This window comes from Odocoileus virginianus, chromosome 11 (assembly GCF_023699985.2).
Source record: "Odocoileus virginianus isolate 20LAN1187 ecotype Illinois chromosome 11, Ovbor_1.2, whole genome shotgun sequence".
NCBI lineage: Eukaryota > Metazoa > Chordata > Mammalia > Artiodactyla > Cervidae > Odocoileus > Odocoileus virginianus.
Window position 1 is genome coordinate 9,846,003 of NC_069684.1, and position 25,337 is coordinate 9,871,339.

Sequence of the window (25,337 nt, forward strand, 5' to 3'; positions counted from 1 at the left end):
ACCAAATTTAATTGCTTTTGGCAGGTAAATACAAGGCTCCAACAGTTATTAACTCTTCTGATCAAACAAAGTGAAGACACGTGGACAGTTAATTTTAGTGGAGCTTTAAAAGCCTGTGAGAAAGTTACAAAGGATTCCTTGGCCTACAGTACACATAATACTACTTCATTCTACAAGCTAAAGTTGAAAGCAATTTTATGGGATTAACTCAAAGTGAAGTACGTGAAAAGGGCCTAAAATCACAATATATTAATCAGGATACAAAAAATTAAGTTTTCAGGGATGTTCGTTTATCAAGAATACCTATATATAAAGTTAGTTGTTAACAAACTCATACAACACAACATAGTTATCCACGAATCTTCATTTTTCTTTCCCTAATACTAAAAGGGATAAAAATACTATCTGCTGTTATCATTTGCTGATGACAATATCTGCTAATCAGAACATGTAATACTTTGAAAACTGTTACTACAAAATGTGGAAAATCCTAGAACTATACGGTTAATACTGTTAAGTTAAAAAAAAAAAAGTGATACAATAAACAAGTATTTCTATAACACTATAACTTTTACTAGGCAAATCCTTATAACCCACATACTTTTGGGGGGTATTTATCTGGTTTATTTATTTTTTAATAATTGTTGTAAATACTTCAGTAGAAAAAGTCCGAGCCTATAAAGTAACTACTGCTGCTAATTTAAAATGAAGCATTCTATTCAGAAAACCCACTGTAAAAAACTTTTATAATTCAGAATTCAATATAAAATTACTTAGTAAAAATGTACATAGTTCTGTGATCCCAGTTCTAGAAAAGAGTAAATTTTCACTTAGGTTTTAAAATGTTTGATTCAAACACTCATTAAGAGCCAACTGCAGGATTTTTCAGACCCACTCTTAACCACTTTATAAAAAAGACCAGCACCATCTCACACTGCTGAATCATGATAAAAAGAGACAGAAACCCAAAACATTATAGAAATGACAACAGTTGAACCACAACAAAACAGTTAATATCAACTATTAAAGAGTCTTAGGTCTCCAAGTTAATATCTCCCCCTCTAGAGTTCTGCTGGCTTCCTCTTATTTCTGAGGCAAATAAAAAGAATCTTATAGCTGCCACTTTGTTCCAAATACAAGTTTCCTAATAAATTTATACAGGATTGGTTCAGTAAAGTAAAATCTTTCCTTCAATCCAGAATCTTTTCTCGAAACTAAATTAAAAAAAAAAAAATTACTAGGGAAACCCAAGGCATGACCCCAGAATGACTCTCTTAGGCATCCTATACAGTCCACTATAGGATGGAGAGTGGCCTTATCCAAAACACTTCATCCTACTAGTTATGGTGACCTACATTTTACCAATAAAATGCAGGCACATTACATGGCTCAGGATGGTAATAAAATGGATTAAACAATTTGTACAGTTCTAAAAAGTACTATCAAGCCCCATCAAAGACAAACTAAAATGGTTAGATACTTGTGAACAACCCAATGATTTCTGAGATGAATGAGTTAGGACTCAACAGACATGATCCTTGTGATGAAATCAGGCCTTCTGCAAGGGAATGAGTTGTGGTTTGCCAAGAACTCAAAGATATTTTGGATCCACTTTAAAGCTTGCTAAAAACACGAAATTCTTTCCTAAGAGATTAAAGAAGTTGCACCATATTTAAAAATCACTGTCAATTTTACTGGGATTTAGAATAAATATTTACAACTTTTTTTGCAATCAACAGCATTTAGATCTCACTTGTCAGGAAAATATTTTTTCATTATTAAAAAAAAAAGTGTAAACTTGTTTCTTCTGTTACCTGTTTCAAACATTTAACATAAACCTCCAGAAATTTCATAGCATAAAAATAAATAAACATGCAAACTCTTAAGAACTCTTTGGGGGAAAAAAAAACCAAACGGGAACGCAAAGTATATATGTAATCAAAAGTCAGAGCTCAAGTCTGAATTTAGCCAATAAAGGCAGATGATCCGAAGAGTTATTTTCATTTGGAAGTCCGTTAACAGTCCATAAGTCTTCTTCTGTAAGAAGTGACAGTCTGGCTAGAAGTTTCAAGCCACCAACCAAAGTAACTTCAGCTCCTACATTAAAAAAGCACATACACATTTAGTGAAACAACAGGTTGTAAATTGACCACAGAAGTCTTTAAAAGAAAAAAATGATATGTAACTTGACACTGCCCTGGAAGTCTAACATGAAACAGTTTAAAATAAAATATGGTTAGTTTTTTATTGAGTTATAACCTAATTATAACTCTCAAACAGCGGTCTCAGATGTTTGTTTTCCTATTTCAAATTTTTTTTTTCAATTTCAAATCATCTTTAGAAGAAAATATCAATGTAACATGTAAGAATGTTAAGAGTAATTTGAGATTGACAACTACCTAAGAAATTCACCCATCAACTTTTCTGTAATTGTATAAAACTGAAAGACTAAACCACATCTAAGTAGAACATTTATTAAGTGACTGCAAAATAAATTAGTATAATTTGGTCCCAGAGACTCAGTACCCACAGAAGTGGAATAAAAGAAGACAGGCTCTTAATGTTAACATTGGAGATGCTGGTCCATGGCACACTCCCGCCGTCTAGTGGATATATATAGTATGACAACTACCAGAACTAACCTAGAAATTCAAAGCAGCAAGGTTATTTTGTAGAATTGATCTAGGGGAGAGGAGTTGGCCATCTCCTGAGTGTTACTAGTAAGGTTACTTTTGGAGAGAAAGAAAAAAACAGAAGGGAAAATTGGGAAAGAAAAGTAGCACTGAAAAAAAAGGAAAAGGAAGAGTAAATAGAGGAAAATCAGAAAAGACAAAATAGCTGCCCACATTTAGGATTTTCAGTTTTCTGAATACTTCTCTGACTCCCAGTTCCCTGCTGTAAAGAATCTGTAAAGAATCTGCCTGCAACAGATCACCAGCCCAGGTTGGGTGCATGAGACAAGTGCTCGGGCGGGCCTGGTGCACTGGGAAGACCCAGAGGGATCGGGTGGAGAGGGAGGTGGGAAGGGGGACCGGGATGGGGAATACATGTAAATCCATGGCTAATTCATTCAAAAACCACTGCAATGATGTAATTAGCCTTCAACTAATAAAAATAAATGGAAAAAAAAAAAAAAAGAATCTGCCTGCAATGCAGGAGACCCGGGTTCAATCCCTGGGTTAGGAAGATGCCCTGGAAAAGGGAACAACAACCCACTCCAGTATTCTTGCCTGCAGAATCCCATGGACAGAAGAGCCTGATGGACTAGTTCATGGGGTTGTAAAAAGTCAGACACGACTAAGCAACTCATCACTTTCACTACTTTAAACCTCTCTTCTCCATGTTAAATCCTTTAACCAATATTAATACCTTGTTTTCAATGAATCATACACAGAAAAGTGTTTTATCACCTTTGCTTTTTGAAAACACACTTTTCAGACTTCTCTTTCCAGAAAGAACCAATATTCCAGGGTCAACATGACAAAACTGTCAGCTTTGGTAGTACAAGCAAGGCCCTACAATGAAGGCAGCATACCTTAGTAAAATTTAAGTACAAAACTGTATGATACTGCTGTCGCAAGAAAAACAATGAACTTGTGGTGAGTAAAAACCAAAAGGCAATATAAAAGATCTAAAAAGCAACTCAGAAGGTGACTGGGATTGGAGGCTAGAGCTGAGAATGTAATTCACGGGGAATAATTTGCTTTGAGGTATTTCACTGCCTCCATCTTTTGCAGGTGATAAACTGATTTACTCAGATACATTACCAATCTGCCAAATACATTACCAATTTTAAAATATTTTTAATTTCTAAATCGAGAACTTTATCCAGATGTTTGGCTTTCTCAGCTTCAGCCCTGAAGTTTTTAGTTACTGTGTTCTCAAGCAGAATTTAAGATTACACGCATTCTTTACCTGGCTGCTCTGCAACACCTTCCTTTTCAGCAGAATAGAAAATATAATCCACAGTTATGGCACTTCGGGAATGACAGGTGGTCACTTCTGGGATTCCAGTGTCAGGCAAATAATGTGAATAAACAGATGACAAGCTGAAATGGTGCTGTAAATTTGAAGATAACCTAAATTGAAGGAAAAAAAAAAGCACCCATCAAGTTTTTCATGATTTTTATAATTCCTCCTCCTTAAAGCACTTTTTCACTTAAATTTCCAGACAAAACCAGACATTAGGACAATAATTATTTAAACAAACCATAGCACAATTTCACATTTCTTTATCCATGCAGTGATATCCAAAATCCATTAATAGGGCTATACTACTTGGGGTGGGGTGGGGGAGCTCAATAATTAACATACCAATGTGATTATTAATTATAACACATTTGAAAGCCTCCACTTACTAATGAACACATATTCCAAAATAACTTGTAAGTTTGCTGCTTCTAAAAGAGAAAATTAAAGTGGCCTTTAGGAATACTATTTAGAACTGACAGACTTTTGATGTCAGAGAGGCCATATTTTTCCATGGTTATCCTTGCTATGGTATGTGAGATAATTTTGTACTGCATTTTAAAACAGCTTCTATATAATGGCTTACAATTAACCCATTTTTTAAATACACATGATGTTACAGGCAAAAGGTTTAAAAATCATCTCCCATTAATACATCATGAATTTTAAGGGTATTTTATTTCATGAAACAAAATTTAAAAGACATTATTTTGTTCATCCAACACACATTTATCAAACATCTCGTAAGTTCCAGGCACTATCTCTTTTAAGTGCTAAGGATATACAGATAAAGGTGTTGCCCTGCGTTTAAAGAGCTCATAGGTCAAGAAGCACAGGTAATTGCTTCAAATCATTCTATTGCGAAGTTTTAGAAACTTTTTATATCTAAGGACTTATAGATACAATATTATTAAATGTAAAATAGGTCTACTGCAAACTGTTCTTACTACTAACAGTTTACAGATACAAGTATGCATATAAAGACACTCACTGTATTTTAAAGATATAAGTACTTTTTCTTATACTCTATTGTGTTATAAAAAGATTTCAGAATTACTCAAAACTAAGTATTTGCTAGTAAGAGTAGCCTTTTTAATGATCTCACTCAGGGAAGTTTCTACTGTGAAAGGTTTAAAATTTTTAAATAATTTTTTTTAATTAAAAAAATTGCTCCTTTCTTACTAGTTCTTATATGAGATATTTTCCCCAAACGAGATATACAAAATATAATAAGACTAAGAAGGCAGATAAAAAGAATGAGAGGTGATTCTGAAATTTAAGTGTTAAAACAAAAGTCAAAGCTATAGAAATCATACTATGAAATAAACAAGACATTTTGAGAATCTCCTAAGACACAAATGAGTCTCCATCCTGTTGTATTATATATATGTTTTTCAACCACAGCCCAAAGCATCCATGATTCTTTAATAAAAATAAACCCAGGCATCTTTACCTGGCTACCTATGATGACCTTTTCCTGTAGCTTAAGAGATAAGTTTAGGTAATTATCTTTCTATAGCCATATTCTTTTTTTTGGATCAATTCTCCTATAGATTTATTTTTGAGATCCAGTAAGCAGTTAAAGGAGGCTAAGGATCCTCTTGAAATCTCAGAGATATTTTTCTGTGTTCTTCACCTTTGTTTTAAGTAATAGCCATGTTAGTGGGTTCAGGTCCATGGACAAATTGTTTCTATAAACAACAATGCTTAGGTGCTTACTGTATGTTAAACACTGAGTTTTACATGCTTTATCTCATCTAGTTCTCATAACAACACAATCTATAAAGAAACAATCTTTGAAAATGTTCAATTTCTTGCCTAAAATCACACAGCTAAAGAGCAGCAAAGTCAGGGTTAGAACTCAGGTCTCTTTGACTAAGAGCCAGCGTTCTTCACCAGCACAAAGTATCATCAGCTTTATTTTTTAACCAAGTGATTTTTGGGAAATGATTTCTTTACTCAACTAGAGTCAGCACATGTCTACTGCTGCTTTCCAGAACTCACTTTTCCGCTGTCACCAGGACCTCTGTCTTGTCCGGCTCTGTCTGTGTCAGATCACCATCTGGAAGAACAAAGAGAAGTTTAGTAATTCTATCAGTGTATTGTTTTGTTCTACTTTGCCTTAGAGTACTTCTACTCTAGGAACAATAGTTAAGGCATATCTTGTTTAGATAGATGCCTAGGTAAATGGTTCATCCCAGAATCTGTATTATGACATTCTCCAGAATTAGCAAAAACAAAATACAAACATGTCCAAAGCAACATGCAAAAGTAATTTTGGAAGTTGATTTTCAAAAGGTAATCAGAGTTCTTAAAAAAAAGTGAACTCTATGCTTTTATATATGAATATTCATCTCTGAGATGTTCTCTCTTTAAAATTTTAGTTGCATGCCTTCAAAGGGAACACTATTATCAAGAAGACTGCCAAAATGGATTGCAAACACTTACCTGGCTTTTCTACTTTTGGTAACTGCTGTACCTCATACACACAGTTCTGTGAGATACCTAGGTTTGGGGGCCAAATTGGAATAGATAAAATTCTTTGTCCCCGTGAAGACTGTTCTTGGCCAGATACCTAAACAAAATTTCAACAGGTATCTTAGGTGGATAGATTTTAAATTATGTACTGAAAATATTTCTTAAATGAAAGGAAATCCAAGAATGGTAAATATTATCCTTTATTCATTATATCATTTGTGCTTGTAAAATTTTGCTCAAATACAGTTCAGAAAACATTATTACTTACATAAAAATGGTAATTTTTCCTATGCATGTTTTTCTTGAATTTGGAAATCTAAATCATCTATAGCTTTGGACTAATACTTCTCCTTTTTTTACTACCTGCATTATAGTTCCTGTTATATAAAACACTAAGAAAGATCAACTCATAAAATTTTAAACTGTCATCCAAAACTCGGTGGTAAGGGCTTACTCTGGTTAAATGTACTGAAGAGGAAAGGATCTGAACTAAGAAGACAAGAACAATAAAAATGAAAACATGGGATAAATTATACTCAGCTAAACAACTAAAATATTTATCCTTATGTAAAGGAAAATTTATATAATAAGCAAATATTAAATTACTGTTTTTCTAACTCTTTTGCCCACATCTAGCTTTCAAAACACTATTCTGCACCTGTGAGTAGTTCCTTATTTATGAAGTACTCATGTCTGTCAATCCTTTTATTTTCCTTCTTCACCCCCATTCTGAATTTTTTGTTGGCTAGCAGAATGTTGTCACAAATAGACGGAAAAGTGAATTCAATCCAGTGAATATAATTACTTATGAGTAGCTATGGATCATCACCACAGCTTGGTAAACTGACTCATCTGAGGTTTTCAAACAGCTCTGGGATGACTTTACAAGGTAAAGCTCTGTCCTCACTTTACAATGAAGAGACTTACACCCACCTCCTAATAAGGAGGAGTGCACTTACCTTTCCTATGGCAAGTCCTTCGTAATTCAATTTTCCCTCCTTAATAAAACTATAGAGTGGAGAACCAGGAACAGAATTGAAGTCCCCACACATAACAATGGGGCAGAGGCTGCCATCTTTCTGATGGGCAACACTGGAAATCTCTGCCAGAAGCATTGCCAATTGGGTCAGTTTAATGTCACCTCGCCTTGGGTTATACAACAGATGTGTGTTAGCTACACAGATGGCAGGGGAGGCAGCGCTTGGAATCTTGGGCTGCAAGAGCAACACTAATCCAACATTGTCTCTGTCCAATAGAGGAACATCACGGCGGTAGAATTCCACTGGGTTCACTGATAAGAGTGAAAATTTGGAATGTTTGAAGCAAATGGCACAGCCATCAGGTTTCCTTCCTGTCCGCATCTTGTATTCACAGTGATAACCTGTAAGAAAGAAAAAAATTTTTAACAAAGATGACTGTTTTTTCATATATATATGAAAGTAATAGTACTGTGTTTTGCCACACTTGCAAAAAATAATATATATGGTAAAACAAAATTCTGATTTTTGGACAATGTTTGTAAGTGAAGTCAGTCAGCCGTGTCTGACTCTTTGCGGCCCCGTGGACTGTAGCCTGCCAGGCTCCTCTGTCAATGGGATTTTCCAGGCAAGAGTACCAGAGTGGGTTGCCATTTCCGTCTCCAGGAGATCTTCCCGACTCAGGGATCAAATCTGGGTATGCCACACGGCAGGCAGACGCTTTACCCTCTGAGCACCAGGGAAGCCGGGACAATGTTAACGGAAGTGTATTTTTAAAAATATTAGTAATGTAGGATGCTAAAAAGTGTTGGAATAAAAAAAGTCAAACAGATTTTTTTACCGGCAGACTGCAGTGTTGCATGCGTGTACGTGATCACACTCCCATTTCCATCCTAACAGAAACCAGAGTCAAGGCGAAGACAGTGCCTTAGAGCCGTCGTCGCCCTCTCCCCCAGCCCAGACCTCTCAGCTTTTGCCTCCAACTCCGCCCTGCTTCCTCCACTCCACACAGAGCAGCGTCTCTCGCCTCAAGGCACTCCAGCCTTCGCGCAGCCGTCTCCACTACCTGGAGTGCTCCAGGCACCACTGTTCCTTCACCTCCTTCAAGTCTTGACTCAAAAGCTGCTTTCCCTGATCGTTTTGTAAAACTGAAGGCTGCCCCATTTCCCCCTCCCTGTGCTTTTCTCCAGAAAGCTCTCCTTACCCGAGGCGCCGTTCACTTGCCTGTTCAGTTCACCCTCGGCCTCTCGCCCCGAGGACGCCCGCCCCGCACGGCGAGAGGCCTGCTACCTGTGTAGCTCACTGCTCTGTCCCCACCGCCTCAACGGTGCACGGTGCACAGCAGACACAAAAAATACGTGCTGAGTGAACAACGCGACTCAGGCAGAATTTCTCAGAGAGATGACCTGTTTCTAAAGGTATTCATTCAGGTAGGCACTGTGGACACGGGGGTCATAAAGTGATGAACTAGATACAGTGGTCCCTGATCTCACGAACTCAGAATCTTAGGAGTCTGGTAGTAGGCAAAGAAACTCCTGGAAAGGCAGCTCTGAAGAGATTCTTGCACATCTTTCCATTTGAATTAAAATACGTATCAACACAAAAGTTCCCATTTGAAATACTTCAATCTTTTCTTGACCTCTTGAAATGGGTATTAAGCAGTTTTTCAAAATTAAAATTTTTAGTCCAAATATACCACACACCTTTGTTAACAAGCTATGCTTTAACAACCCATTAAGTAAATCTGGCTAAAATAAAAGTTACATTTGTACCCAATGATTCCAAACTTGGCCTGATCTCGGTTCCATAATGATCTTCTTGAACTTCTTGCAAACAAAGTACCTTAGAAGAAAAAATGGCTTGAATTAAAACAAAAAAATACAAATATGAACTTTCTGGTGCTTTTGTTTTAAAAATAGGTTTCTAAAATTCTAAAAACCTGATGAAAGCTGAAATAATTTTTTCTTGTATAAATCTATCAAATTAATGTTTCCAAATGTGATCAGTCCCCAAAACCATGACCTTTACTCACATGAATCCCTCTTATTATCCAAAACTGGTATTTCCCAAAGGAAATATTTATAATTTATATGCTGGAATATTTTTCCTGAATTTACAAGTTCATTCATACTTAATCCTTCTAGTAGTTTCTTAAGAGGTAATTTTTTGAATGCCATCATCTAAATTAATTTTTGCACGAATTATTAAAATTTTCAATCAAAGGAAGTATTTACTGAACACTTAATACGGTACCAGCCCGTCTCAAAACTGATACTTAAAAAAATTTTTGGATCTTTTCTGAAAAGTTATATAATCATTTATATCAACAACCAGTAGCAAGTTATTCCTCCAAAGTTATAATACCCTATTCAAAGCTGTTCCATCATCTTATCTATTAAAAAAAATTTTTTTTGGCCATACTGTGGCTTGTGGGATCGTAGTTCCCTGACTGGGAACGGAACTCGAGCCTCGGGCAGTGTTAAGCACAGAGTCTTAGCCACTGGGCTGCTAGGGAATTCACCTATAACTATATAGGCCTTCCCTCTGACTTCAGAAACAAAAGGGGTAAAAAACCATTTAGTTCAGAAATGAATCCAACTTTTCCTTAGGTGAATAATTCTGATAGTTTACACTTACATCTGCATCAAAGTGTTTAATTTCTTTCAGAATATTGGGAAACCTAAAACTCCAGTGTAATACTGGCCGCCGGCAGTGTTTATAAAGGTGTGAATTGTCTTCCAGTAAATCTTGTGACAGTATATTATAAGACATCACTGAAAAGTCAAAGTTGCTCTCACTGTCTTCACATACGGGGTCAACATTTTCGTCTCCTAGGATCTTCGTGTTTTCTTTATTATGGTTACATATATATTCCCAATGCCGCTGTATTGTGCCTGTTAAAATATATTAGACAAAATACAAAGAATAAAAAAAAGATCATATATTTTCCTGCACATAAGTATTTTTTGCCTTTTAAAAATTCTTATAGGCAGTGAACAGAATGTTTTCCCCTAGGAAATGGTACTGTAGCACCTCATGACTAGAAAATGTCGTCAAATTGTTTACGAAGACCATAAAATGATACACTGCCTGATCCAAGAGGCACAAAACATGTTTAAGAGGGCTCAGCAAGTCATTCTGGAGGCTCTGAGTGTGGGTTACAAAGCTAAGACTATACAGGGGTCATGATTTCTCACCTTCCCATGGTTATGACATGGATTTGCCACAGACATGCTCAGCAACTTCAGAGCCAGGACAATATACTTGTATGGCAGAGCTGGTCTTTCAACAAGATAATTTCATATTGTATTTTATCACCTACTAGTATGATGGGATCATCAAATGCTTAACTATGTTCCTGAGACAATTCATCTGAGAAATCTGGTTTAGACGTGAATGAAGGGTATATAATGACAGTAAATGGAAGCAGTATTTACTGCAAGAATGCTAACGAAATAAACAAAAGAAATATTTTTAATGCACGCCAAAGCAAAAGTTAAATGTAACATAGCTATACAATGCTAGTAAATGATAACTCCTGATTGACCAACCTAGCATGCAACAATCAGGAATGTGTGACAGTTTATATTCCGTAAAGACACCATGTACACTGAAAAAGTATTGAGAACAAGATGAAATAGCACGAGATTCTGAAATCATAAGCAGTCTTTGATTTAGACAAGACTACTTAAAAAAAATACATATATACACACATATATATGTATCTATAGATATATAAACACAGTACCATATATATGTATAAATACTCATACACAACACACATACTCCTTCAGTCTTCCTCTCCCCACCAATAAAGAGGATACTCTTACTGTCATGAAAGCTATGAAGACAAATGTGGAACTTCTTAGAGAATCTATAAGCTCAGAAGGGAAAATCAAGAAATGGGATGAATTTGGGAAACAAAAATATTTGAAGATGGACTTTCAAGCACAATTAGATGATATGAGAAAATCTCAGCCCTAGTATATCTCCCTTTTCCTGCAAGGCTTTCATTTCACTGATTTAGAATTCCTAAGTTTCTCCAATTAAAAATTAAATAAAAAATAAATTGAGGAAGAGTATTCTAAACATGGGAGGAAAAGACTACAAGGAAATATACCACTATTTTTAAGAGTAATTATCTCTGACAGGAAGGACTGTGAAAGATTTTTCCAAATCTTCTGCAATTATGATATATTTACAGAATATCAACATACTCTAGTGGGGTGGGGGAATTAGCTGCAGGCAGTCAAAAGGTACAAACTTTCAGTTATAAGATAAATAAGTACTAGGGATGTGATATACAACATGGTAAATTTAATTAACACTGTAGTATGTTCTATATGATGGTTGTTACAGTAAATTCTAAAAGCTCACATTACATACAAAATATTTCTTTCCCTTTTCTTTTGTATCTCTTTGGGATGATGGAGGTTCACAAAACTTATTGTGGTAATCCTTCCATGATGTATGTAAAGGTAAATCATTATGCTGTTCACCTTAAACTTAGACCATGCTAGTAATGTCAATTATATCTCAAAAGGTGAAAGAAAAAAAGTATCAGTATACTCTAGAAATGTCAATGAAGTAAAAATTTTAAGTGACTTTAATCAGATTTCTTTGCTCAAAAGCTAAAAGCTGCTATCTGCTGCACTGAAGGAATAGAATTCTGATCAGAGGACAGAAGAGTAAGGTAATTTTTATGAATAGCGAGATCTGAGTGGAACAGGGGAGTTGGAATTATGATACCACAAAGGTACTAGAAGCCTGAGGAGAAAGGTAAAAAATGATGAAGGCAAGAAAACCAAATTAATAAAAGCATTCAACTATCACATAACTTAGCCCAGTGCTTGTCTTATGCCCAGGAAAGAGAAGGAAACTATCCCTTATCCTTCACTGAATATGGAGAATCCTACTCCTAAAGGCCTTTCTTATTTTGGGCTACAGAATCACTGCAGATAGTGATTGCAACCACGAAATTAAAAGACGCTTATTCCTTGGAAGGAAAATTATGACCAACCTAGACAGCATATTATAAAGCAGAGACATTACTGTGTCAACAAAGGTTTGTCTAGTCAAAGCTATGGTTTTTCCAGTAGTCATGTATGGATGTGAGAGTTGGACTATAAAGAAAGCTGAGCACAGAAGAACTGATGCTTTTGAACTGTGGTGTTGGAGAAGACTCTTGAGAGTCCCTTGGACTGCAAGGAGATCCAACCAGTCCATCCTAAAGGAGATCAGTCCTGGGTGTTCATTGGAAGGACTGATGCTGAAGCTGAAACTCCAATACTTTGGCCACCTGATGCAAAGAGCTGACTCATTTGAAAAGACCCTGATGCTGGGAAAGATTGAGGGCAAGAGGAGAAGGGGATGACAGAGGATGAGATGGTTGGATGGCATCACTGATTCAATGCACATGAGTTTGGGTGAACTCTGGAAGTTGGTGATGGACAGGGAAGCCTAGTGTGCTGCGGTTCATGGGGTCTCAAAGAGTCGGACACGACTGAGTGGCTGAAATGAAGTGAACCGAACCCCTTAAGGCCAGAACTAAAGCTACTTATATTGACTCTGCACAGCTACTCTGAGATTTATAACATAGCTTCTATGAGGAAAACAGAATTGATTCTTAAGAACTGATTATTGAGAACACAATTCCTCATAAATTGGGGACTGTCTACGGTTTTAGCCACAAATCATTAAATCTTATGTATAGGAGATGCAGAGGGTTCTAGTCATACAACAAAATGTTAGCTATCATTGCAAACTTACAGCACTACCCTGGTGGCAGTGCTGCATTAAATTCATTCATGCTTTCTTATAAAATATGTATATGTAAAGGCAGATCAAAGCATAAGATCTGTATAGTCCTGGCAGTTAAGAGTTTAAACCAACTCTTTTGGCAATTCCATTTTTTAAAATAACCAAGACCACAAGACGATCAAATCAATACAGTAGCTTTCAGACTTCTACAGTCTGTATATCCCTTTGACATTATTTTTCATTCCTGACCATCAACCCCTGATAGGCTGAGACTGGGGCTGGGATGATGGGGTAAACACATTTTATTCCGACCACATTTGCTTTGAATAAACATACAGAAATTTGTTTGAATGCTAGGGTTCCATGGAAGACGATTTGAAAACTACTGAGAGAGTGGACAGTCTTTGGCTTTCACAGACTTCACAACATAAATTCACACTACAAAAGTTTATATACCTTCCATGTCAGGAGGAACAAGGTGGTCACAGCAGAGAAGACAGATGAGTCAAAAAAAGCAAGCAATTAGGCCTGATTGGGTTTCTAGGGTGCCTAATTAAAAGGTCATAATTGGGTCACACAAATCCTTCAAATACCACTTTAAAGTGACAGGCAAGTTAGCAATGCTGTTCTCTTGATTGAAAAGTAGTATTAGTGAAATATCAGAAGTCACAAATATGGCTTAACGAAGAGCATTTTCCTTATTCACAAAACCTAGGAAGAACGGACATATAGAGAGTCAGGTTGCAATCAAAGTTTATCGGTCTGTAAATGTAATTCCCCATCCATTAAAGGGAAAACAACACCACCAGGATTTTCTGAGTACCTACTATGAAGCCAACAATGTGTTAGGCACTTTGAATATGTCTCACTTCATCCTCCACAGGCTTTCAAAGCAGGTATTATTTTACACTAGGAAACCAAGGAGAAGAGAGGTTCAGTAACCTGTCCAAACTCACACACTTAGTGGTGGAGCAGAGTGAGAGCGGGAGCGTTTCCTAAGCTCATGCCTGGGGTCACTACGCCACCTCTCCACCTGAGAGCCCACCAGATTTACAAAAGGCTAAACAGAAGAGAAGCGTGTCAACCTGATGAACAATGACCACGTGAACAAGCAGCCATCTCATGTCCTCATACAGCCTTAGATGATGGGTTGTTCTTAGGAACCTAATTTTAATGATTCAAATATACCTTTTAATCATTCAAACAAATACCTGTTTGCAAACACATTGGTGGTTAAGAGCTATACAAATAGACTTCCACTTCTTCTGAGTAATTAGAATTTCTACTTAAATGTGTAGAAGTCTACTTAGAAGAGCTCTAACTAATCTAGATCTGACTCCCAGGTAAGACTAGCTCTCAACGCCTTCCTTTGACAATCTTATGTCTGCTCCCTGCAAATTAACACCCACACAGCCTATTTCCAAGTATCTTCAGAGGAATGATCTTCATTGACAACTGTAGCTCAATAAGAATGACAATTCCAATACTTAGACTCCTCGTGTATACTTTTGGAGGGGGGGCAGGGCTGGCAGCTCAGAGTCTGGTGAACTGTTGAGAGTAAAAAGAACAGGAAAAAAAAAAAAAAAACAGGAGAAAAATAGAAATAACCAAGATAGCTAGAAAAAACTGTCTCAAAGTTGAATAAGATGTGCTTAAAAGATAAACTTTCCAAAGACTCTTGATTATGTCTAAAGATCCATCATGAGAAATATAAATTTAATAAGATAAAATGTGATTCTGTAAGAAAACATTTTTCACTTATGATTGTTTCTATTTAAGGAAATTCTTTTGTCTTATATGATAACGCTAACATTAAAAATGAAAACATGATGTTTTTTAATACATCTGTGGAATCCCAAGAATACATGTATTAATTTCTAAGAAATCTAAGAAACTTTGTTTCAAAAACAGTGAATTTTAAAATTATTCTTAATGTTTCCATCTGGTTCTCCATTGTTTTCCAACTTTATACGAAGAGTGACTTTTATTTTTACTGCCAGAAATACACAATTAATTGAAGATTTTTTTTTTTAAGACTTAATTTAAAAAAAATAATTTCTGTTTCCCTAACAGAAAAGTACTGGTTAAAAATAAACATCAAACACCTCTAAAACCTGCAGGAGGTTTTCTTAAGAATATGAAAAGTTTCAATTACTCTATGGCTTATGTCTATTTCTGCACCAAGATAAATGTCACCTTTACCTTGGTGTTTTCTTCGTTTTGATGAAGGCTCATCTCCCTCAGAGTTCATGATGTAACTAGAGAGATGAATCAAAGAAGTCTGGCTCAGGCTGTCAGGTCTCCAGTTCCAGTACTGAAACGGAGCTCTAGACTCAAACAAACAAGGTGGTCGCCAATTTAGTGAGAAATGCCTACTACTGAAGTATGGGTAAGGAGCACGAGAATAATGTCCAGGCCACCTCATACAACTAGAAATATGTCTGTTCCAGCAACACTTTTGCAGATTCTCCCACGGTGTAGTCCAGTCTCTGCCCAGACTCTTCTGGTGGTGGGGTAACATGGGGTATCTAAAAGAAATAAATACACTCCTTGAGGTACCACTTTTTGTTCAGCTATATACCACACAGAATCTAAATCTGTTTCCTCAAGGGAAGGTAATGTCTAATATTTAAAATCTGACTTCTCAATCTGAAGGATTTCACTGCTAGTGGCAATACCTCAAAACGCTCCCTAAACAACTATGAATGGTATTCTAAATACTTAACAGAGAATCCACCAGCCTCCCCAAGTACCAGATAAACTTCCAAAAGTCCACACAATTCAACTGAGAGATAAGCCAATCACCAAGTAGCTTTCTAGCATCTAATGAAACCTAATGGACAAATAAAACCCACAGCACACATAATACTTAAATACAGAACACATAAGCTGACTATAATAAAAGTGAATCTCTCTGAGTTTGGAGTAAAAATATGTTTCTGAACAACTTTTTTATACCAAGGTTTTATTTTCCAAACATCTTTATAGCTAAGAAAACAAAAGCCTATCACGACTTCACGAAACTACCTACCTCTCCTGCTAATCAGTACATAATTTATTTTTCCATGCTACTTTTTTCTCTTTAAAGCTTGATCCTCCTTGAGGGAAATGAAAAAGAATTACTTACTAGAAATTCACCAACACTCCAAACCCTACAGCACCAATTATCTGATACCAATTATATGATAGGCTCTCTAGTTAAAAATGTCTCCAAAATAGTGTTATCATTATTTTGAATAGATATATTGCTCTCAGGCTCTCTTATGAAACAATTCAACTTAAGCACAAAACACTATCTGGCAAATAGCTACAATCCTGAGAAAGATGCCTCCTGTCCTCCAGAATTCATTAAAGCTATATTTCCAAGTCAATGTCAATAATCTCCACTTTCATCACCAAAGGAATTTTGTTTAAATTGTATATACTGTTATTTGACTTTTATATGTCATATTTGTTTCAACAGCATTTACATTTTTATTATTATATAAATTTATTGAGCAGTTTACCCTTTCTCAAACTGCTCTCTAAAGTCAACGTAATTGTAAACTTTCAAAGGCATGACATGGGTAAGTCTATCCTGTTTTGTGACAAGTCTGAAAGCCATAGAGATTTGGAGAAAAACCACTTTCTATCCCAATAAGCTACCGTATTCTAACATAATACTTGTACTACAAAACTTATTCACTGTATTTGTAGTTACTTATACAGACTTATTTTCTCTTAAGTTGATGGGCTCCTGTGGGGCCAGAGCACCCTAATTCGTTTTAATCTGGGTCTCTTCCCAAGTGCCTAGCACAGTGCGTGGCACACAGCTGGTACTCAGGAAACGCTGCCTACGGAACAGTCAAGTCCCCAAACTACAGGAGTCAAAACCTGATCCCCGTAACTTACGTATAAAATAAGAGGGTGCAGTGTTTCCCACGTGTGATATACACCAGTCAGTTTCATATGGTACACAATTAAATAATATCTAAGCATTTATTTTAAAGTGTATTAGAAAAAAAAAGTATATCAAAGCCAGCAACTCGTGGATACTACTTAGAAAGGTGCTAATGTGGGCAGCACCTCTTGAAGTGCTTTTTATTCAAAGATAAGTCAATTTCACAAGTAAATTATCCGGTAATATCGATGTGGAACCAGAATTTGGTAATCACCGTAAAAGGTTGGGATCCCAGGGTCGGGGAGGGGAAAAGTTTGCCGGGCGTCCACACACCGAGAGAGCATCCCCTGGGCGTGTGCACAAGGCGCGCGCCTCCCTCGGGTTCAGGCCGCCCCGGACCCACGGCGGACGGTGGCCTCGCTAACTGACCCGCGGCTCCCCGCCCGGGGCTCTGCAGGGTTGGGGGAGGAGGCCGGGGACCCGGAGGCTCGGGCTAGGTTACGGGAACTGGGCCGGGGCTCCGAGGCCAGCCCGGCCCGGGGAAGCACGAGCCCGTCCCTCGGCCGACGCGTTCGGCGCCTCGGGCCCGCTCTGAGCGGGCCGCGCGCCGGGATTACCTATCCCTCAGGGTCTCCAGAGGTCTGTCCCGGCGGCACCGCGGCCCGGACCCTCTTCCTCTTCCAACCCCGACACCCCAGCCCGCCCCGCCCCGGTTCCCCCGGGTCGCCCGCTCCCGCCCCCGGGCCGCCCGCCCCTCCCTCTTCCCTCCCGCCACCCAGCCCTACTGACCGGCCTCTCCCCACCACACAGCGGCCGTAGCCCCTCCTCACACAGCGCCACGCTTCCATCTTTCCACTCCGCGGCCTTCCAGTTCCCGGCTCCCGGTCACAACGTCCACCTCTACGGCCGATTTGGCGGCGTCAAGCACCAGGTGCTCCCCATCACTAGACGCGGGGCCTCGCGGCCCGACTGCAAAGCATGCCGGGAAGTTCAATCTTGCCCGCCGCCAAGTCCCCATCTTGCGCTGCAAAAGTCACTGGATTGTCTCGGCGCCGAATTGTGTTCAAGAAGCATGCGCAGAGCTCGTGAAGCCGGCGCAGCCATTTCTGAGTGGGGCGAAACAGCCGACTTGGGTCTTAAAGAGACAGGAAATTAACTAAGAGCTGAACAGCTTGATTAAAGATCATGGGAGGGTTCACTGCAGTTGGGTTTCCCAGGTGGCGCTAATGGTAAAGAAACACAGCCCACCCCTGCCAAGGCCGGAGACTGAAGAGACGTCGGTTAGATCCCTGGGTGGGGAGGATCCCAGGGACAGAGGAGCCTGGCGGGCTGCAGTCAATAGGGTCTCACAGAGTCGGACACGACTGAAGAGACTTAGCAAGCAAGCACTGCAGTTACTATTAAAAAGGGAAGAAAAAAAAAGTGTATTTGTATCCGCTCAAGGTAGGGAAAAACTAATCTGGGTTCCCACAGAATTGTGGTATCACAGATTTTTTCAATTAATTTTTAGGGCCCACGTCTGCAGAGCTCACTTTTAAATGCCCACCTCTGTTCAGTGCAGATTGTAAGTGCAGTGCCCTGCTTTTGCTCCTGGCTCTTCAGGAGTGGCAGTTGGGTTTTTTTGTGGTCTCTTTTTTGTTTTTGATAATTAGCCTCAACTGTGCTGTGCTTAGTCGCTTAGTGGTGTGGGACTCTGCGACCCCATGGCCTGTAGCCCGCCAGGTTCCTCCGTCAATGGGATTCTCCAGGCAAGAATACTGGAGTGGGTTGCTGTGCCCTCCGCAAGGGAATCTTCTCCACCCAGGGATTGAACCCAGGTCTCCCGCGTTGCGGGCGGATCCTTTACCAGCTGAGCCACCAGGGAAGCCCATGAATACTGGAGCCTGTCCCTTCTCCAGCGGATCTTCCCAACCCAGAAATGGAACCGGAGTCTCCGGCATTGCAGATGATTCTCTGCACACAATTATTTTTAGTCCTTTATAGTTTGTTTGTATTTTGTTGTTCAAGGAGATGTTTACCAGGTGCAAGCATTGCAACCAAGGGTCTCAGGTCTCAGGTTCCAGACTGTCTCAAAGTTACTGCCAACGCTGAGTTAAGGACTACTTACTGAACCCTTGTTCCTAAGGGAAATGCAGAGTTAGATTCCCCGGAACCACTGATCACAACATGTTAGTCACTAAAGCAATATATAACCTTGTTTTATATATTGATTTATATTTGTTTAAAGACACTTTATTTACTATATATTTTTGATTCAGTAACATTGAATTCATGACCAATAGCACTATAATTCATACCAAAGTGAAGGATAAAAACACACATGTTTTCTCCATAAGGCACATTACAGACTCTAGAAACAACAGACAGTGTTTCAGCACTACCTTTGAAGGCCATTTTAAACAGCAAAATTTAAAAAAAAAGCACAAGAGTTATTTTTGGAACTTGGCACTAAATAGGCTGTGAAGAGGATACTTCTTAATGGTGTGAGAGCTGAAAAAGAAGGCAGCACTCTGCTTTCTTAGACCTCACCTGGGAACATTCATGATGGGAAACCAGATTTTTCACCCCTCCATACATGTTCATGAATGAGGACAGAAGCACTGCAAATATTGATTTTGGAGGTACAGATCTATTTTAGCCAGTAGGCAAACTCACAAATACATAATCCATGAATAATGATGATCAAATACATTTCCATTTTATACTGTCCTACTTCTAACTGTAGTCTCAATTTGGCAGCTTATTAAATTTATTGACTGATAGTTTCTTGTATGTGTTATCTCCATAATGAGGTTGTAAGTAGCTTGTGAGCAAGGGCCATGACTCATTATTTTCAAAATATACCCTACCTGGTGCTATGGTAATTACACAATAGATTGTGGATAGAATTTTTCTGAATGAATGGTTAATAGTGGACCAGAAACAAAGGCTTACGAATTAACAGAACCTTTTCTCTCGAATATACTCTGTAACCTCTGGTTTGTGATTTGTAAGGAGGAATGTAGCACTTTAAAATAAGCAACATCCCCGGGGACTCCTCTGGAGATATTCTTCGACAGGAAAATAAATCAGCCAGTGTTGTTTAGTCTCACAATCTCATCCCACTCTTTGGGACCCCGTGGACCGTAGCCCACCAAGTTCCTCAGTCCATGGGATTTCCCAGGCAAGACTACAGGAGCAGGTTGCCATTTCCTTCTCCAGGGGATCTTTCCAATCCAGGGATCAAACCCAAGTCTCCTGCATTGGCAAGTGAGCCAGTAGGTCTAACAGGAAAAGAAAATAAGCAACAGAGATTAATGAATATCCTTCCAATGGAGCTGGAATTTGGAGGATTATCTGATCCTAAAAGATAGTCATGTTTACCTTGGATTAAACTATTTTAGAATTTTGTAGCTATTAACTTGTAGAGAACTGAAGGTAATGCAAATAACTGTTGACTGTGAAGATGTGAACAAATTCTATCCAATGGAGGGAAAACTCTCCTCTGTAGATAAACCAGTTTTGCATCCATATGTAAATTCAGTATTCCTGTTCTGTAACATGTTTACTTTTTGGATTCTTCTTGAACATATTGTAACATATCTTTGGTTCCCTTATTAATAAGTTAAATAAAATCATTTTATATTGGGACCTGGGACCTTTTGCTGCAGTGCTTGTATGTGGGCAAACAAAATACAAAGAAACTCTAAGGGACTAAAAATAACTGGGTGCATGGCTACTTGGGACAAATTGTGAACAAAAGACACAAAAAGACCAAAACCCCCAGCAAAATAAGGGTGCTGGGAGCAAAAGCAGGGTACTGTGCATACACTCTGCATAGAGCACTACCAAGGGGGTGGACAGACCCACTAAGCCACTGCCCTGGCCCAACCCCTGGACCCATCCCTGTTCTGGCTTAGTTGCCCAGTCCTGTCCAACTCTTTGCAACCCCATGGACTGCAGCCCAGCAGGCTCCTCTGTCCTTGGGGATTCTCCAAGCAGGAATACTGGAGTGGGTTGCCATGCCCTCCTCCAGGGTATCTTCCCAATCCAGGGATCGAACCCAGGTCTCCCTCATTGGAGGCAAATTCTTTACCATTTGAGCTACCAGGGAAGCCCATCCCTACTCTAACCCCATATAAGGAACCAACTAACCCCACCTCAAGGAGTGAGGAAAGGAAACTTGCTTGTTCTTGCTCCCTCCTGCTGCAGCAAGATTCCCAATAAACCCTTGCTTGAATTTCTTGTGTGACCTTTTATCAATTTCTATTGATTAGGGAGGCCAAGAACCCTGGCAGGTAACAATATGCTTTTATAGTTTGTGTGTATGTGTGTGAATTATCCTTTCAAGAGTGTGCTGTTCCCACTGAGATGCCCAATGAATTCATCTGATGAGCAGATGGACTTCACCATCAGAGAAGTACACCTCATGGATAGCTAAATCCAGGTATTTCTTTTCTTGTTCCCTGAGGTGAATCTGAAACACAATAGAATTCTTCAGGTCCTCTGTTTTCCTCACAGAAATATTCTCCATCAGTTTTTTAGAATTTTTATGTGATCAGTAAATTATTCCCCTCTTGTAGCAGCAAGGATCAATAATTTGGTTGTACGGTGGGCTCTGTAAAAAGATTAATGATTTATAGAGACCTATTATCTGTTGTGGAGAAGGCAATGGCAACCCACTCCAGTACTCTTGCCTGGAAAATCCCATGAATGGAGGAGCCTGGTAGGCTGCAGTCCATGGGGTCGCAAAGAGTTGGACACGACTGAACAACTTCACTTTCACTTTTCACTTTCATGCATTGGAGAAGGAAGTGGCAACCCACTCCAGTGTTCTTGCCTAGAGAATCCCAGGGGCGGCGGAGCCTGGTGGGCTGTCGTCTATGGGGTTGCACAGAGTCCGACACGACTGAGGCGACTTAGCAGCAGCAGCAGCATTATCTGTTGAGTGACAGACAGAAAATGTGGTTTCTTAGTTTTGATTTTCTTTTTGTCTATTTTGAGCTCAAGAATTCTGTGTCTGGGCTTCCTTGGTGGTCCAGTGGTTGAGAATCCACGTGCCAATGCAGGGACACAGGACAAAGATTCGATCCCTGATCTAGAAAGGTCCCACGTGCTGAGGGCCAACTGAATCCGTGCACCACAACTGCCGGGCCCATGCTCTAAAGCCTGTGAGCCAGGCTGCCGGAGCCCGAGTGCCTAGGGCCTGCGCTCTCGAACAAGAGAAGCCATTGCAATGAGAAGCTAATGCATCACAGCTACGGCATAGCCCCCATTCTCTGCAACTGGAGAAAGGCCAAGTGCAGCAAAGAAGACCCAGCGCACCCAAAAGTAAATAAATATATCTTTTTAAAAAAAAATTCTCTCTCCTGGGTAGAATAGCTCTTCGATATCTAAACTTAGTGAGGTTTTACATTTCACACTTCTGTGTTTACTCTTCACCCGTAGCTGAAACTGTAGAATTTAAGCCATGAACTCGCCATATGCCTGTATGTCTATGTGTCTGTTATTCCTAAAGACCTTTATCTCGCATTATGTGAGTGTGAGGTGTTTTGCATCTGGATAGGACTAATAAATTAAATTATAAAGTTTATTAAAGGAACTCTGTTCTGAATTGTTTATAAAGAGGTACATAAATTTTCACTTCCCCAAATTATCTGAAAACAAAGAAATAGACATATGTGGTTCCCCCCCACCCCCCTGCTGCCTTGAGAGGCTTGCAGGATCTTAGTTCCCCCAACTGGGACCTGGGATCCTTTGCTGCGATGCTGTAAAACTTGCACTTGGACACATGCCTCCTAGAGTAACAAAATACAAACTATTTGGGACTACAAATAACTGTGTGCATGCCTAGTTGGGGCAAATTCTGGACCAAAAGATACAAAGACAAACAAACAAACAAACCCAACTGCCATTTCTGAAGAGCCAAGAGCAAAAAACAGGGTGTTAGGAACAAAAGCAGGGTACTGTGCATGCCCCCTACACAAACACCACAAAGGGATGGGCAAACTACCTGAGCCACCCTTCAGTCCAACCCCTGGACACATATACCCCAGGCCTCCCTCCCTGGGGAGCAAGCAGAGAAACCTGTAACTTATTTTCCCTCCCTCCTGCAGCCCCAGTAAAGACTTGCCTGGCCTCTAGTCAATTTCTATTGTCTGGGGAAGGCCAAGATTATTAGCTGAGACCTGACCAGTGATCCAACCCTTGCCTCCTGCAGTGGAAGCTTCAAGTCCTAACCACCAGACTGCTAGGAACTTCCCAACATAGTTTAAATGTGATATACTTAAAAGAAATATATATTTTTCTTGCAAAAACTAACTCAGAAAGGTTTTAAGAATCCAAGTTCAAATAATTAAGATGAGTCTCTAAGTGAAGAAGTCATTGCATTTTTGAAGTAGTTTAATGGTAATAAGAAATGGATGGGGTGAGACACTGATTGATATCTCAAAATGCCATCTCATCATAATTGTATAGACAGCCAGGGGCTGAGGCAGTGAAGAATGGTCTGGGATACCTCAACATTCAAGTTAAGAACCCGGCTGCCAATGAAGGAGTCATAAGTGACACAGGTTCAATCCCTGAGCTGGGGAGATCCCCTAAAAGAGGGCAACCCACTCAGTATTCTTGTCTGGAGAATCCCATGGACAGAGGAGCCTGGCAGGCTACAGTCCACAGGGTCGAAAAGAGTCAGACAGGACTGAAGCGACTTAGCACGTGGCCCATGACACTAAAGGGAAACCAAATATTTCAGACAAGCATATGGAGATTCATCTGCTACTAAGGGGACTACTTAAAAGATCAGGAACTTGAATCAACTGGGCAGAGGTGTGGGGAGATAATATGGCAATAATGTTTTAAATGTCTCCCAGAGGCTCTGACATTTGAAAGAAAAGTGCTTCCAAGCCCACATTTCTACAATATGAGGGCTCTCAAGAATTCTGTGCCCACTGGAAAGAACAATTCTTTAAAGACGGGTGGGTGAGGTTTTGCTTGCTTATTTATTTGTTTTTCTTGTATGGAGTTTATTTATTGATTTATTTTTGTCCACACAGCACCTCTTGTGGGATCTTAGTTCCCTGACCAAGGAGTAAAAGCACAGAATCCATTTGGCCCGGGAATTCCCTGGGTGGGTGAGTTTTTGAGTTTCTGTGTTCACTCTTGATCCATGGAAGCTGTTCCTGCTGCCAAAGACTAAAGGAGGTAAGACTGCCTCTGTCTTCCACGGAGCTGCCAGGGCTGATCATGGAGCAGGAAGGAGGCTGGGAGGTAGAGTGGCATGAAGGCAGAGACTGACTCTCCTCCTGAAATAGTCACTGGTGGAGGTGCTTAGCTGTGTGACACAGGTACAGAGAAATTCACCGGGGAACTAGGGGCTCTCCAGCTAGAAACAGAGATGACTAGAGCTGTGGGAATGTGATCAGAGATAAAATAACACTCAAAAGTATGAATTTTGTAATGCTATTTGCAGCAACATGAATCAAACTAGAGACTGTCATACTCAGTGAAGTAGGTCAGACGGAGGAAGAAATACCATGTGATATTGCTTATATGTGAAATCTTAAAAACCGGTACAAATGAACTTGTTTACAAAACAGAAATAGAGTCACAGATGTAAAGCAAATTTATAGTTACCAGGAGGAAAGAGGGAAGAGGGATCAAGTGGAAGATTGGGATTGATATATGCACATTTCTGTATATAAAATAGACAACTAAAAAGGGCCTGTTCTATAGCATAGGAAACTCCACTCAGTACTCCGTAATGACCTGTATGGGAAAAGAATATGAAAAAGAGTGGACATATATATGTATAACTGATTCGCTTTGTATATAGCAGAAACTAACACCTTGTAAATCAACTATACTCCGATGAAAAATTTTTTAAAAAATATTTATTTTGAACAATAGCAAAAGACTTAGAATAGTCTGAAAATTGTTTTCCAATACCTGAACAGAGGCTTGACCATTTCGGCTGTCTAGTCTGAAATGTCCAGACTGGATTAGCATACAAGTAGAGCTAGGATTATGATAGAAGAAAAATCTAGAATAGACTGGGAGAGAAACATTACATGTCTGGAGAAGGTCTTCATGAATTTCCAGAGGACAGGAGGAATCTGAAATTAATACCATATTGGTCAAGGGGTACAAACTTTCAATTATAAAATGAAAAAGTTCTGAGACCTAAAGTACACAGCATAGTGACTGTAGTTAATGAAAATGAGAACCTGAAATTTGCTCAGATAAGTATTCTCACCATATGCACACAAAATGGTAATTAAGTGAAGAGATGGATA

General features: G+C 39.2%; 1 protein-coding gene across 9 annotated transcripts; it reads right to left on the bottom strand.

Moving 5' to 3' along the window:
- Window positions 1-1,671: 1,671 nt before the first annotated feature.
- On the bottom strand, window positions 1,672-18,114 carry ANGEL2 (angel homolog 2). Of its 9 annotated transcripts, none has more exons than XM_020890464.2 (9): window positions 17,895-18,114; window positions 15,387-15,712; window positions 10,062-10,318; window positions 9,197-9,266; window positions 7,407-7,828; window positions 6,418-6,544; window positions 5,974-6,031; window positions 3,916-4,079; window positions 1,672-2,097 (listed from the first exon to the last, which is right to left on the bottom strand). In XM_020890464.2, exons 1-9 carry the CDS (start codon window positions 18,080-18,082, stop codon window positions 1,946-1,948), a joined length of 1,764 nt encoding a protein of 587 aa, XP_020746123.1. In that variant the 5' UTR covers window positions 18,083-18,114; the 3' UTR covers window positions 1,672-1,945. The 9 variants fall into 9 exon arrangements, with proteins under 9 accessions (XP_020746123.1, XP_020746124.1, XP_070330017.1 ...); XM_020890465.2 differs by having other exon boundaries at window positions 17,854-18,006; XM_070473916.1 differs by lacking the exon at window positions 15,387-15,712 and adding an exon at window positions 13,641-13,895 and having other exon boundaries at window positions 17,854-17,940.
- Window positions 18,115-25,337: the final 7,223 nt, after the last annotated feature.

Coding starts and splice junctions, on each gene's coding strand:
- ANGEL2 (XM_020890464.2), bottom strand. CDS start 18,082: ATGGGGACTTGGCGGCGGGCAAGATTGAACTTCCCGGCATGCTTTGCA. Junction 15,713..17,894: donor AGATGGAAGCGTGGCGCTGT/GTGAGGAGGGGC, acceptor TATTTCTTTTAG/ATACCCCATGTTACCCCACC. Junction 10,319..15,386: donor AAAACGAAGAAAACACCAAG/GTAAAGGTGACA, acceptor ATATTTTAACAG/GCACAATACAGCGGCATTGG.